This window comes from Echeneis naucrates, chromosome 4, assembly GCF_900963305.1.
Source record: "Echeneis naucrates chromosome 4, fEcheNa1.1, whole genome shotgun sequence".
Lineage (NCBI taxonomy): Eukaryota > Metazoa > Chordata > Actinopteri > Carangiformes > Echeneidae > Echeneis > Echeneis naucrates.
Genome location: NC_042514.1, coordinates 7442366 through 7458817, shown reverse-complemented (window position 1 = coordinate 7458817; position 16452 = coordinate 7442366). Strand labels below are relative to the sequence as shown.

The following is a 16452-nucleotide window of genomic DNA, read 5'->3' as shown; positions in this document are numbered from 1 at the left end:
GTGGCTCTGTTGATTGATTTGGCGCTATAATAATAAATTTGATTTGATTTGATTGATATGTATGACACAGCTGATTGCAGATGATTAGAAAATAAATGTGCGATAATGTAAAGGAAGCACTGCACTTTGATTTGGGCATGTGTTTCATGTTCCATTACTTAAACAGAAGAGGGCAATATGGTCATTCACTCATTCATGCCCTCTGTAACAGAACGATGCAGATTCTGCTACATACCGAACCAACACTCTTACTTAGATCCACATGATGACAAATAATGTGGACCAATAATTAAATACATTCAGCAAGTTCCTAAATTTCTTGAATACCACAGTTCAGGGGTCAATAGGCCCAAGGTTATAGAAAAATGAAAATATGAGACACTTGCAATTTTCAATTTGATGTTAACATTTTGATACCCCTTCACAGAATCTTTAAGAGAAGAAAATTACAGAGTAAAGTATGTGAGCAATGTGTTGTATTATTTTTTTAAATATATTTTTTTTATGTTTTGGTGTATGGTTTGAATAGATTAGATATTTTAGTAAACTTAATAGTTGGCCAAAAAAGCTTCCCAACACATTCCTTCTCTTCATTGTGTATCTTTTTAAAAGTAACTCACTTTAATTATTTAAATTCCAGTTTTATCAGTGCAACTTTAAAATCAATTCATGTCCACATTCAAAAGTATAAATCACAAAAGTCTGATGTTGTGTTGTTGTCTGACCTGATCATATTTAACAATATAAACAAATACGCAGTAATTCTGTGTAAAAGTACATAAAAAAAAGCATTTAACATTAATTAATTGACATTAAATCATCACAAACGAAACACAGACTATAACATTTAAGAAGCAAAATTTAATCAGATACATAAACAAGGTCAGTAGTAAGGTCAGAACATCATTACAGAGCACAACAAAACGATTGTTCTTCAAATTAAGTGAAATGTTCCTTATGAAAAATAAACTATAATTAGTCTGCAAAGACCTTTAATTATTAAAGGTTACAATATTCAATAATACAATGGAGAAGAATAGCTTAGAAGCATTTCAGTTTTTATATTTGAGATGGTTCTTTAAAAACATCAAAGAATACATTTACCAAATTAATTTACAAGAGTTACAAAAAAACCCAGCTATCTACATTTGTGTTGTGCACTGTAAAACAGAAAATGAAAAAACACGACAGATACACAATAAGAGTAGCCAACAATTGAAATAAAGGTCACAGGAAACACAATTTAAATAAGGAAAATATTTATTTTGCTTTCTTCTTTACTGTTTAACTCAACTAATGTGACTGTGTTTTTTTTTTTTTTTTTTGCATAGAATTTGTACCATTAATTACCGCTCTGCAGTAATTGATGTAATTCTTTGGACAGCATCCGCATGGACAAAACAACCTTAACAGGATAAAACTGGCACCTAAAAGGCCTTTGATTCTACAGCATCCAGCCTTTGCACACCATGTCTTACTAAATCTCAAGTATTTAATCTCCCGTAATTACAAAGATTTGCTTAGGTTAATAAAAATAATCCGCCTCAATTGAGACCCCCTACCTGGACCTCCCCTGTGCCTTCTTGGCCCCTTTCTGTGAGGGATAAATTCACAGCCCTATAAATAGGGAGACCTTCACAACTGCGAAACACAGCTCCTTGAATCAGGCAAAAGTTGGTTCATTCTTGAGGAAGAGGTTTTGATCAGATCAGATTTACCAGGGAGTAGAAAACGTTTAATTAAACTTAGTTGGCAAACAAAGTGGCCGTATTTAATCTTAAAGACTGACGTCATTTCCACGAGTTGAGGTTGTGTTGCTCATGAGCGCATCAGGGTTAACAACAGGTGAGAGGCTCATCTTTATCTGATCTGGTCAACAGTAAATCGTCAGCGAAAGAAGCGAGGGACATCGAGGAACTCAGTTTATGAAGGGGCCTAATTTTAAAAGAAAACAGCCATGCTGTGAAACTCAGACATCATTCTGAGAAGACTTTGAGGAGAAAGGCTTTCCATTTATCACCCGATTATTATTCAGTTGTCAGTCAGTTTGGAAGCAATAAAAGCTGTAATGAGTCTGAGATATCTTAATTCAGAAATGACAATGGAGGACAGAGGCGGTCACACTGGTGTCAGAGAGAGACTGGGACTTAGCTTCACTATTGACTACCTTCTGTTCAATAAAGGAGTCAAAGGTTCTAAAGAAGACGCGACAGGAAGTCGTACGGCAGAGCAGCCAGCAAACAACATGCTAAATCATCAGAATCCGAAACCTGAAGAGGTGGGGACTCACTCTGAAATACAGAAGACACAGCTACAGAGGTCAGAGGTAGACATTGAAGAAAGGAAAGTCAAAGAAGAGGAGGGGGACCAAGAGAAGCAAGAAGAGGGGGAGGAGGGAGTGACCACCACCATGTCCGTCAGCAGCAAGCCAGAGCAAAGCGGCACGCCGGACAAACCCAACCAGTCGTATATTGCACTCATCTCCAAGGCAATCCTCGCGTCCGAGCAGAAGAAACTGCTGCTGTGTGACATCTACCAGTGGATTATGGACCACTACCCTTACTTCAAGAGTAAGGTACATTCAAACCTGAATTCTTCTGTATTTCTATTTACCTGTCATGCAGAGATCAACTTATAGGTCACCATCAGAAAACAGCTATTGTAGAAGCTTTTGTATTGACGGAGGAATTCAGAAAGTCAAATTAGATGGTAATGTGAAGTTAACACTATGAAAGGTAAGCTAAGATAAAACTCCATTAATTCTGAAGAGGATACTTCAATACTCCACTTTACAGTAACATGACATATAAACTATAACAAGTGTCTCCAAAAGGTCCAAGTAAAGTAAATACATATACACATCCATAAATGAATAAATAATATAAATAAATATATCAACAGGTGAAGATTGTCTGGGGGAATGTTTTGAAATGGCTCATCCGCTCCCAATTTGTTAACTCATAAGTACTACTGGGAGGAAAATCGAAAACACAGAACGTATATTCACCCAAAGTCTTCATCGTCTATACATTAGTTTATAGTTTGCTGTAAACAAAAAAAAAAACAAAAAACATTGCCGGCCATTTTCAGAAGTGAAGTGACCTATTTGGCACATGTAATCTGTGGTTAGATAATTAGGTTCTCGAAGGGACACTAGATGATCTTCTTGTTGGCAAATTCACAAATAAAGTAATCCTGTTGCTAGGTTGCAAACCGCCCCTGCCTTTACCAGGTGCACCAACAGATTGGACGTAGCCTAGTGGATTAAAGTTGATCACTGGTTTGACGTGCTAAAAAGGTAACTCAGGGTGTCGTGTCTTACTGTGATCATATACGTTCTTGACACGCCATCGTGCGTCCTGCCAACAGGACGAGGTGACATCCTGAGGAGGATCAGCAATACTTAACAGCCACTTATGTTGATTCTCAATTGGGGTCATTCATTGTTTAACTCTTATTCGTTTTTGGCCTAACATCTCTTGTCTTGTTCGAACAGGATAAAAACTGGAGGAACAGTGTGCGTCACAACTTGTCCCTGAATGATTGCTTCATCAAAGCAGGCCGCAGTGACAACGGTAAAGGCCACTTTTGGGCGATTCATCCATCAAACTACCATGACTTTTCTAACGGGGACTATCACTGCCGGAGGGCACGGCGGAGGGCACGAAGGGTGGCGGGACAGCTTCCCCTTTCCTGTCTCAGCTCGCCCTACCACCCTGCCTTCGCTCGCCCCCACAGAACTGCCTGTTGGTGCTGTCCTCAGGCCCCAGCACTCCCTCTGTCCTGCTTGGCACCCAGACTCTACTGGCCTTGGTCCCGTGTGCAGCCACAAGTGGGGTTTCACCCAGGCCTCCATACCTCTGTACCCTGAGAATGAAGAGTTCATATTTCTGAGGAATTCTGTATTTACAGTTGCATTATTAGATGGTGTTAAAAGTTATATGACCCTGGACATTACTGACATTATTACACGATATTCAGCAAGCACAAAGTGATTTTAGTACATTCAATATTGAATAAAATGTATGATACTTTTTAAGATACTGAATGATTTTAACTTGTATTTTGAATGCTTTTAGCACCAGAAATACAAAAATGCAATGTTTTGTTATAATCTTATTAAATCATATTGAATTTAACTAATGGCTTTTTTTTATCACCTGCCTCAGGTGTGGTTTGTTTTCATGCATGTGTATTTGTGTGTGTGTGTGTGTGTGTGTGTGTGTGTGTGTGTGCATACTTCCCTGCGTGTACTACAGATAGTATTAAAAGTGAGCCCAATGGTGAAATACCTCCCGGTATTAGATGCTAATTAGTCAAAGCTGTCGGGATGCAAAATCTTCTGCCTTAAGAGTCTAAAATCAAGCTTCCCAAAGCCGACTCCCAAGGATATGAGGCCAGATAATCTGAGCAATCCCAAATAGTTTCAAGAAATAGGAAGATTATCACACAGTGTAATCTGTAACCGCTGCTGCAGAAAGAGGGGGACCGCAGGAGGTGAGGATGAAGGAGAGGAAAGGGAAGGAGCTAAAGAGAGAGAAGGAGGGGAGCACATGCTGATTTATTGGACAGGTGGGAGGATTTTTAGGGGCTGAGTGCACTTTGTATAAATAAAGGAGTCCAAGCAGAAATATAAGGCAAAAGAAATAATGAAATATAAAGGTTTTTTTTTGCTGAAGGCAAAAATGAAAATAGAAGGTAATGTGTAACATTATTGTTCTATATTTTGTGAAAGATGATCCAAAAAGCACAGCTCATAAAGCTCATAAACTAAAAATATCTCCAAAGCAGAAATAGTTTATTTATAAGACTCCAAAATATTGCCATAATAGGAATCAAGTCGATTCTGTACCTGTCCGGCTTTTACATCAATAATGAAATTTTTTTCTGACTTGCAAAGGTTGGCATTTACATCCCCAGTGCTCCAGCCAAAGAGGATTAGGTCATACATTGACTTTTCTGAAGTTTGTTTGTTTCAGGTCATGTGGGCTTCTTATTTGCAAATTATTGAATATTTGAATAAGGCAATATTTGACATTAAATTAGATTCTGAATAGACAAACAATATGTCAGAGGGATAAAGCTTAAGAGACACACAAACAGAGAGAGAGAGGGTGTTGTCACAACAATTATTCTCTGGTGATGTTCATTACAACAATGACAAATCCATCTGATTAATTTTTGCTCACCAAATCTTCCTATTCAGTGTCAGCAGCTAATTGGAGACCTAATTTGCTTAATTCCCATGAATCGCTCTCTGCATCAAATCCTCTTCAATTCACCAGCTTTAAGGCTTTAATATGGTTGCACATGTTTGCTCCCCACACACACACACACACACACACACACACACACCCATATGCAAGTGTACAGCACACACACTTAACACCTAAGACTCGTCCGTACGTACATACATACGTGCACGTACACACACACACACACACACACACACACACACACACACACACACACACACACACACACACAATTTGCATTTAAAGTAGGAAAATGTGATCATGTTCATTTTTTTTCCTGTCATGTAAATACAAGACATTTTAAAATACTGAGTGGCATCGCAGAATTTAACAAAATCATAGAGAATTACAATCAACTAACTTTGTACAGGCGTGAGATTGAGGTCATGGGCTGTCTTTGTATCCACGTATGTGTGTGTATGCCATTTTGTTAATCTAATGAGATGGGCAGAGGGGTGCGGGGGGCCGTAGATTAAGGCACAAAGATTTGTTCCTGATTAGCAGAGAGTGAGGTAAGAAGATCAGTCCTGTTGCGACGGCGATGAAACATTATGGCTGTGTTTTAGTACAGCACATTTACAGCAGCATTCCAAAGCTGATTCCCTTTGGCTTACATGTATCTCATTGATTTGGCTATAGACCCCAACATGCAACAGTTCACACAACATGGGATGAAGCCTGAACCCGTACATGGACCTACATCAAACAGATAAGCAGGAAAATGGGGGATCTTCCCATCAGTTCAGTGCATGTTAAACTTGTTTCCACCTTGTAGCTTTTATTGTCAGCAACACAGCAGCAGAGATAATTACACCAAACCTTATAGTTTAATATAACCAGCCAAAGTAACCACTAAAATCACCTATAATAACTGAACTTCATTCATAATGTCTCTACATTGATAAGACATCCACTGCTACTAATTTAGTTACACAAATTATAGCTGAGATCCAAGATAAAACCCTTCACAACTATGAAACTAAATTTAAATGGAACTGTTCAGACTTATTTGCTTGGGAAAAGCACAGGACAATATTAATAATAACCATGACAGAAAAATATAAATGATTTAATTCATCTTCAGCATCTGGGGAAGGAAATTCAAATAAAAATCACTTCTCTTCAAACCGTTTATTGAAACCTGACAAAAAAAAACTCATAAGCCTGCAGACTCCAAATATCTTGGTACAATAAGCTTTTGTTAAATATGCTGATTATCTACTAGATTCTTTCATGTTTCAAAAAGAGACCAAAAAAGTCACCAATTTTAATCTTTGTGTTTTTGCTGTGTCTTGACACAACTATTAAAAAGAAACATGATTTTCCTGTGTAGATTAGGAGGATGAGGAGAGATTGTCCACAAGCATGTGCACATCCAAGAAAGCATTTTAACTTCTCTTTTAAAAATGTGAAGAAGGTTCTCTAAACAGACAAGTCTGAGCAATTGAGAATTGAATATTTACCATTTATTTGACATTTATTCACCTAATTATTAGCTTTTCTATCAGATGCTTCTTGGAGCAGCAGCAGCTGAAGCCATGAATAAGTCTCAAAAGGCCCCACAGCCCAAATTGCAAGTCTATTAGAAAACATGATTGCATAGAAGCAAGCAGTATTTGAGGCTTTGGGAGCGCTCTAGTTGAACCAAAACCAGCTGCTATTTTCTGGTTGTGTCCCACCATGAACAATAGCCCGGCGTTACCTCGGCTTCAAAGCCTCCATAATAGTCAATCGATCAGAATGCGAGGCGCTATTCTGCAGATTACTGTTAACAATAATTTGCCTCCCAGTGCACCGTTGCCATCTTTGAAGCAATGTTTTATTGCCTTTTTTTTCCCATCTGCATCTGTCATCCCCGAGGTCCGGTGTTTGATCTCTCCCCACCAGAGTCCGCCTCCCCGGGGTCGCGTTGACCTGTTGATTGGCAGCTGTGATCAGACATATGGTGGGACGAGGCATCGACCCGAACTCTCCGGGGACAAAAGCAGACTAGTTGGGTCCCCCCCCCCCCACCTCCACCTCCTACACAGCCTCGCCCCCATCCCCCTCACCGGGGAGAGCAGCTGGCTCCGGCCACTAGATGACGCAAGATGCAAAAGAATCTCTCCACCTGGGCGTCAGGATCAACCATGTGATGGAAGTGGATGTGGGATTTTTTTATTTGATTTGATTTGATTTGATTTTATCTAACCCATTGTCATTCTCAGTTAATAACAAAGGCTTTTTGCACGTAGTTTATCAGATATATTTATAATCAATGATATTGATACACCATTTCTGTGGAAAGGTGCTTTTCCCTCGCTGTTAACATTCATGTAAGATGATAAAAAAAAAAAAAAAGAGGTGGTGAGAAGAAAGACTTTCTTCTCTTTTTTTCTTTTTGGCTAAATTTTGATCTCTATAATGGGGGCTTAATGACCAAGTCGTGCAGCAGTAGATAACATATGGCCTTTGTATGGAGACCATCCAGGTGTTAGCAGCTGTGTGCTGCTTCACTGGAAACCCATTAGGGGCAGCCTGACTCCCTGTGAAAGAAAACAAACCCACAGATGTGATCCTGAACCTGCTCTGCATGTGTAGGTGTTTGTTCCTGCGTGCATAATTTCCACATACAGAATGCAAAACACCCCCATCTCTCCTCCTATGGTGAGCAGTGTTGCCATGGTGATGCTTCTCTGGCCAGGGTCTCGCAGTGATCCCCACTGACCCTGTATGGGGACCTCTGACATTTAGGCCATGCCAGGGTCAAAAGGTCAGCGATGGCCGGAGGGCAACAAGAGCACTTCTGTGATTGGCACTCGGACACGCTCGCTGTCCTTCCTCAGCCGCAACCTTCACCTCCCTCCCAGTGTGCACCTCTCATTTGCATTTGTTACAGAGAGATCGCCATCAACGGAGGCTGAGCTCACTGTTCTGTGCTGCACTGTAGCAGGTAACTCAACTATTCTGTGGCGCTTAACATTCAAGGTTTGTCCATCTCAGTTTTTTTTTTTTAATAAATGGTGATGAAGTGTAATCATCAGCTAACATCAGGCTAACATCCTGTATCATGAAGGCTGTGAGAGCAGTAATGATCATCAGTATTCCCATGGCCCCTGCAATCCACTGTATGTGAGGATATTTATAGTTTGTCATGTGAGTGTGTGTGTTTGCTCACTTCCTGGGGGGGGGCACTGCACTGCACTCCACACTGGTTCTTCTTGTGGGGAATAATTACAGAATTGTGGGTACTAAAAGTCATGTGACCCAAGCCTTCTGCTCCCAAATAATTTATCCCCTCGGCTGATAGCTCGTCAATATCAATTTATTCATTTAACAGTTCTGGACTGATAAAAGGTAGTGCGCACAGTTAGCTTGCTGAAGCGGGGAATAAGGATGAATTTTACAGTGCAATACTGCGAGAGGAAGAAAAGCGGGAGAGACCGGAGGACAAAGCGATGGGGAGAGAAAGAGCACTGGGGTGATCAATGGCAGCACAGAGTGAGGAGATGTATATTTGCAGTGCAAAAATGGGCCATCATCGCTCATACTCCAAAGTTATTGAATGAAAGTTATGAAAATTAATACACTTATTATCACCATATTAAAAATTAAGATTGAAGACAGGGCACTCATTGTATTGATATTCAAATGTTTCCAATATATTGATCAGCACAACCCAGTTTTCCCCCAACATTTTCAGGTGAGCCTGTCCTACAGCCTTAGAGGAAAAACGTGTTTTTTAAGAAGCTATTAAGGATTTTAATTTGGAACACAAAGAGAATCCCTCCGTCTTAGTTCCCAAGATGAAGATGCTCAGAAGTGTTAGTGTGAGATGATCGTTTCCCGGAAGGTGCATCCTCCAAAAGAAAAGGTCATCAGAAAAACACATAAATGTGACCTCTTATGTGTGACCCCTCTTGACCTCTCAGCACTTCCTTTGCATCCTGATTTTTTTAAAAGGGTAATGAATAAACATCTGGCATAAAGCAGAACACATATATCACCCAGTGTCCACCACAAAACAGTCAACCTGCTACCTAGCCTATTCCCAGAGCCATTACATAATATCCCTGAAGGAGGCTAAAAGGTATTTTAACAAGACCCACTGCTCCATGACCTTTGACCTCTTCTTAGTTGACCCCAAGCTCCTGACCCCACTTACACTAGCCAGTGACAGCGAGGGACAGTCTGTGCGCTTCCTGCCGTGAGAGGAGAAAGATAAAGAAGTTCATTTACAAATTGATGCATGTGAGGAGTCTTAACTCAGTGTCAAGGGCTGACGGAAGGATTCGGTTTGATGATGCATCATTTCCGCTCTGAGTTTTTCCCTCTTTGTCCATCAAGAAACGTCAACAAAAGAAACCAAAGAAGCACAAAATCCAATAACTCCTTGTTCTGTATGTCGGCACATTATATAATCTTTTCTTCTCTGCAGGCTCACCCCTCTCATGGACAATCACTGCAGTGGATTCTCCTCGGTCTTTGGAGAGCTGCGGGGTAGCGAGTGTCAATAGAAGTGAAGTGTGCGAGAGTGAGAGATGATAGACCGAGGTTAAGAGGTGTCAACAAAGAAACAGAGAGAGGACTCAAGGACTCTTCACCGGAGCCACCCTGATGCTCTCCTCAACCTCTCCTCTGATTAACCACTCTAAAGACGCTACTGAGACACAGAAACACACACACAGCATGACGACTCTTGGACACGCTCTTTACCAATCCCAACCTCTTTCCTCAAAGTCACACACTTCAGCAGGAGGCTACATTTCATCTGTGCGTGTCTGCGTGTCAGACACACATCAGCTCTGAGGTGTGGAAACCCGGAGACATGTTGTTCAGAGGCACAGAAACTCTGAAAGGTTCTGGCAGTCAGGAATGGATTTGTTACACCTCTGATCTGCAGTATATGTTCAGTCAAGTGTGAGGTACAGCGGTGCTATCCCACAGGGCTTCGCACCTGTCAGTGCATGTAGTGCAACATACAAACAGCAGAACACACACTCAGACATTGTCTCTCACACACTAAAACACCCAGTAAAACAGGATTAAACGTAGTTTCTTTGTCTGGTTCAGTCTGTTAGAGCTGCGCTCATCTACTCCAGCGACGCTGATGACTCTGGGCTCTGCTGTTGTTGAGCTATGTTGCTTTGGGTTGATTTTATGACAACAGTTTGTTTCTTATTTCTATTTTAGCTGTGTGTGAATTTAGATTTGATGCATTATAACAAGTTTCTGTAGCTTCCGCAGCATTATTACTTTGTACGGCAGAAATCCTTAATGTAAAACCAATATAGAACAAGACACTGAAGATATGCAATGCATCATGGTCAAAATTATTTGGCAGGCAGATTCTACAGTAAATATATTGTTCCTGTGAATTAAAATACTGTATTTTTTTAGGATTTCTTTTATAGCAACTGACAATAGACTAATATAACTACACATTATGTCTGACCCTCACATTTTCTAGTTTTTGTTATCCTCCCCAGCAGGCAGAGGAAGGCTGCAGCCAGTTTCACTTCCTGCAGGAGTTCTTAGCCAAAAGCCAAAGCAGACAATGAGCAGGCATATAAACATGAAACTATAGATAAGGGAACAAATAATCTGTGAAAAGTCCTGCCATTAGTGGTCACGTTATATGTTGGACGTGAAGGATCCACATCACTGCTCTGTAGTTTGATGTGAACACTGTTTTGGTCTGTTGGCTTTGGTTTAGTTTAGCAAAGTACATTTGGTTGTGTTCACTTATTAAGAGGAAGCTCTACCTGAAATGAAGTCATGACTAAATACATACTACACACCGATCCTGCTAATTACAACAATTTTATCACACTGCAAACTACAACTGTGTTCACTGACGAGGCACAAAAATTTGAGGTTGGGTGGATTTGAGGCTTTAAAAGAAATTCTTGGTAATTCAGTGTCATTTACGTGGTTTGTACGTAGGGTACAAATACTAATGTTGTTTTATTTGTCACTGCAGGTTAGTGTCAAACAGATAGCAGCTCTCAAGTGACCAGACAGAACTGCACAGAAATAGAGATATAATACACACACTGCATGGCCTATAGATTGCAGGATGTGAGAACACTACACAAGTCAATATACAAATGAAGAAAAATGCTGATGTGAACACAGATATATGACTCATTTCTGTAAGAGTTGACATGCAGGCAGGCAGGTTCATGAATCTTAATAATCAGAGATGAGAAGCAAGTGGGCTGAGTGGTATTACCAAGATATGTCAGCGTAATGACATGTGAGTATTTAAAACAAATAGGCACGTTGACAGCGATGGATGTAAGAGCCTGACCAACTGGTGCCAAACCACCGCTTCTCTCTCCCATCCCCTCCCTTTCCTCCTCAAAACCTGTGAGGTAGAAAATACGGAGATATGAAGAGGTGGGGATGTAGGGAGATAAGCTGAGGAAGAGATAGAGACAGGTGAAAGAGGTAAGGGTCACAGCACATGCTCCTCTTGTCCTTCTCTCGCCAATGTTGTTTTATTAGCCCTGTCAGATTGTAATTTGCCCAATGGTAAACACACAGAACGGGCTTAATTAAGAATTTTTGAACGGGGATATGGTCAAGTCCGGAAACATTAGAGAGATGCAACCGGGTGTCGTAAAGATTGATTGAGACAGAGGATGGAAGGACGTGGTTAGAAACAGAAGGTGGAGGGAGGAGGGGCTGGGGTGGTGTGTATGTTATAGCAGAGGGGTATTCTTGTGTTGCTCAGGGCAGTAGGGTGAGATAAGTTTGGAAAGATAGGGACAAATGATTTTTAATGCATTAACAACCCGGCTGTGTGAGGCAATAACAAGGACAAGATCAGCGCTAAAATGTTTGACATCCTGCTTCGAGATCAATGCACCCCGGACAGGGCACACAGACCTAGGTCGCACATTCGCCTCAACTACCGGCACAGATAACACATACACACATGTGCACACACCAGCAACCTTAACGGGGCACAGAGCATGTGCAAGGATGCATGAGTTAACAGCCTTCAAACCTCAGGGCAATATGCAGAAAATAAAAAACAATACCTGTATCCATAACAATATCCGCAGGTAAAAGCATCTTTAAATCAAAACAGAGGGAGGGAGCATCTGGAGTCGATTTTTGAGAGCTGTGTGGACTACGTAAAAGAGCAGCAAACTAAAGGAGTAATGAGCCTATCCATATCTCCCTGTGGACCTTAAGTTTGCATTCAATACATTATTTACAGCTGAATTTTTACTGAGGTATAGGTTCCTCTCAGGGGTGTTTACAGACTAGTGCTCTAACTGCTTCCCATTGCCTGCAGTTGAGTTGGGTAACCTTCAGAGGTAAAGATTCTTCCTTATTTCCCCGTGTTTACAAGCCTCTATGTGGAAGATGCATAAATGGCTTCCTGGAAGTTCTTAGGAGTGAAGAATATGTGGAAGGTAATATCATGTGGGCCTCGTGTGTTTTGGTTTCCAAACATTTTTACCAACTATCCTTTTAACTGCGGTTCTATTTCTGTACTCAAATCTAAAAATGGCTTGAGAAGAAACTTTGCTGCTCTCCTTGAACACTTTTGATTTCTGTGATTTGGATTTGTTATGGAAAGGTAATTCTGGAGTTTCCTATGAAAAAGCAAGATGTAGTCAAAGTCATCGGGAAGCAAAAAAACAAAAAGATGGTCAAAGAATGGTCTGCTATTCTGTCACTGTCGCATTCTGTTTGCACATCTGATGCAAAGTGAGGAGCCGTTGTCACTGTGATATGGGGACACTGAAAAAGCTGAAACTGATGATCCGACCTTTGTCAGGCTGAGTTAGGAATCAACCTCATGCAAGCTCAACAATATCATATACTGCACAAATATTGAACAGGAAAAGCGACATGGAACTACATTCTGTGGGAGAATATCTGGTGGGATTTGTGTATGTGCTGTTGTTCATATGTTTATCTAAATTCATCACCTATAAAAGTGTGTGTGTGTGGGGGGGCATTTGTATTTCAGATATTTTTGTCTATTGGAAATTCTAGTGCAGTTACAGTTGCAGGTTTATGCATGAGACTCTGATCTTTAACTCTTTAAGATAGCGACTGGCTCACAAAAAATAAAATAAATAAATCTGCAGAGATGAAGAACCCAAGCTCCAAGCTGTGCAAAACAAGTTGGTGAGGTTGAATTTAACGTCAGGTACAGGATTCTACTTCAAATTATTTGTCTATGTGCTCCATTTGCAGCGCTGTCTTATAAATCTGAGGGATTTTTTTTAGAATAGCCCACCACCACTACCACCTCCTCCTCCTCCTCTTGCAGCCAGAATCCACACAAGCTACTGTAGCCTGAGACGTCCCTGCTTCCTTTGTCTTTGTAGTTCAGCAGCTCCTCTCCAAAAAAACTGTAACTTGTGGGAAACAGGGAAGTCTCAGTTCTTCGCTCAGAGAACGCAACAAGCAGAGATCCTCTCTCCATCCCTTCTCTCTCTCTCTTTGTTTCCCTCTTTTCAAATAGACTATTTGTCATCTCTGAAATAGAGCATTTTAAAAATTCAACCTAGAGCCAACCCCCACCCTAACTCCCCTCTATTCTCACTCTCAATTCCCCAGACTCTGGCCAGCTACGATCAATAGCCTATTGATCAACTCTCTCCATTCCCATTAAACACCAGTGCCAAAAGAGCCAACCATTTTCCCTGAAAAGCTGATCTGGAACATATTTGCAATGGTAAGGTTTCTCTAATTTCAGTAGGTTATTATTAAATACGTGCAGTGTGTGAGTGCTCGGCCATCTGTGATGTTGAGTGGTGAGACTGGCTGAGAAAGGACCGCAGCAAATTCAGTTACTATTTAATTGAAAGGTATTGCACTGAGGTAGAGAATGGTTTTCTACTTAAGTAAAATAGGAAAGTTGAGAGCATTACCACATACGTAGAAAGTAATTCTTTTCCCAGTTGTTTCTACTTCTACTTCTCTCCCCCGCCCTCTGTCTTTCTCCTTTCTCTCTCTCTCTCTCTCTCTCTCTCTCTCTCTCCATGGACAATGCTACAGGCAAAATCAATACGAGAAAGAAAAAAAGAAGGCATATTTTTAGCCTGTTATTATATGAGCCATACGAGGAAAACAGCATTTGTGGGAAAGACAGAAATGCCAAGGTGCTGAAGAGATAGATAGGATGGAAGAGATACAGAACAAGTGAAAGAGTGAGAATGATGGTGGGCCGTATACTGGAGAGTCTAATGGAGATGGATCAAACGAAGGTGGAGATAAGATGGGGTAACTGTGAGAAAATGGCTGATGTCGTGACCGTGGCTGAAGCGCTGTAGCTGGCAAGAGACGCGCTATAAAAGATGAGTTGATGAACTTATTGGAGATGTTCGAGCTTTAAGATTGCAAACACACTGATTTTATCTAAACTCCCATTTTGAAATTTAATTTGCCGTTTTATTGGTCTTTGTCAGCCTGCCACATCTGCATGCAGAGGTAAACCCTGAATCACTCTTTATTGTACAGCAGCACAGCCACGCCATTAATTCCTCCTAATGCTGCTTAGCGCCACCTCTGTGTGTGTTTGTTCTCTCTGTGGATTGCTGTATACTCTGACTACACAACAGCCCTCACTTTCACTCCAGCTACCAATGGCTTTCTGATGGACTCCCTCTCCCTAACCTCCTTTCATGCTCACCTCTGCGCCGGTGTCAGTCAAACTGCAGCCCTCCTCCTATTGGCTAGAGACGCTCTGTTGATCCAATGGCAAGGCCGTCCAGTTGGCCAGAGAGCTCAGGGGGGGGAAGGAAGGAATTGATTTATCTGTGGTATTAGGGGATCAATTAATCCCCATTGTGTGTGCCAGCACAGATAGTCCGATGTGTCTTATTTGGTACGGCTTGTTTCTGCTTGGCCAAGATAAGAGTCTCTCCCATCACTTCTCTCTATGAGCAACAAATCAAATCAAATCGAAAGGGATGACGGCACGCAGAGGGTTCCTCCCCAGGCTGTGGCTGGCTGATCACAATAAGGAGAGGCCATCAATATGAAGAGTAGCCTGTGCAGAATAAATGGTGCTCATTTGAGGGCTGAGATGTCTGCCCTGTTGCCATGACAATGCAAGGTGGGGATATAAACACCCTAAATAACTTGCGCTGTCTCATGACCCCATTTATGACTGATCAATGACATTTAATTCAAATACAGTGCAGGCAGCTTTACAGTCTGTTGCAGGATACATTTACACTTTTCATGTGTGTAATAAATGTACCTAGCCCACATGCGCACTGGAGTCATTTTCTGTCAATTATCAGCTAAAAACAGCTCTCATGTAACTTTCGGTTTGATTTTTTTGTACAGAACAAGGACTGTAGATTCTGTCCTTCACCACTTTCACCGAAATCTCTTTAGGGAGGAATTTCTTCACATTCAGTGCGGACTGAATCAGTGACTGTGATGATTCCAGTCACCAATACTTCTTTCAACAAAACATGGTCTATGACCGCGTTGCTGTAATTTTAATATATCTATATGTAAAATTTTAATTATTTTGATTAATGCTGATGCAAAATAAAGACAAGTAAAAATAAATTTTGTCATTTCAATGGATCAGGTTTTTTTCTTACTATTTCCTGACATTTTATAGACCAAATTCTTCACCAGTTAGTTGACAAACTAATATTCTTATTCAGAGGTAATGAAAATAACTTGGTTGGAGCAACATGCAGCATCTGCTGTGTATGTGATGCGTATAAAGCTCAGTAAATAGTAAAGAACAACGGGCAATGCAAGCAGCATACTGTACTGTACTGCACCTTTCTGAGTGGGAAAGTAATCATAGCCAGGGGAGAAAGGGAGAGGGGTCAATGGACTGATACTTGCCGATACTCACTCTGAGATGACAGTGGAAAGAATAGGTAAGAGAGCCTAGGATAGAAGTGGGTGCTAATTCCTACTTTTCAGTTTAAATAAAGATTGGAGCTGGATAAAAGCCATTTAGGGAGAAATCAGACAGGGCATGCTATGTAGGACAAGAGCTGACTGCAGGGAGGTGAGTGGTGGGATCGATACTCAGTCGATGCGCTCAACACCCAGCTCTGCACAAACACACACACACACACACACACACACACATATAGACACAAACATGCAGATGCCCAGCAATACCACATGCCTGTGTGTGTGTGTGTGTGTGTGTGGAGCATGACTAATGGAGAAAGGCAGAGAGCTGGAGAGAAAGAGCACATGCAAT

The 16452-nt window shown here is 41.0% G+C and overlaps 1 protein-coding gene across 1 annotated transcript; it reads left to right on the top strand.

Annotated features, from left to right (window-relative positions):
- The first annotated feature begins 2095 nt into the window (after nt 1–2095).
- On the top strand, nt 2096–3871 carry foxq2 (forkhead box Q2). Its single transcript, XM_029500096.1, has 2 exons — nt 2096–2575; nt 3497–3871. Exons 1-2 carry the CDS (start codon nt 2096–2098, stop codon nt 3869–3871), a joined length of 855 nt encoding a protein of 284 aa, XP_029355956.1.
- Nucleotides 3872–16452: the final 12581 nt, after the last annotated feature.

Bases quoted from the DNA above. Each gene is read 5' to 3' on its own strand.
- foxq2 (XM_029500096.1), top strand. From the start codon at position 2,096: ATGACAATGGAGGACAGAGGCGGTCACACTGGTGTCAGAGAGAGACTG. The intron at 2,576-3,496 runs GTACATTCAAAC...TTGTTCGAACAG, and splicing joins ACCCTTACTTCAAGAGTAAG to GATAAAAACTGGAGGAACAG.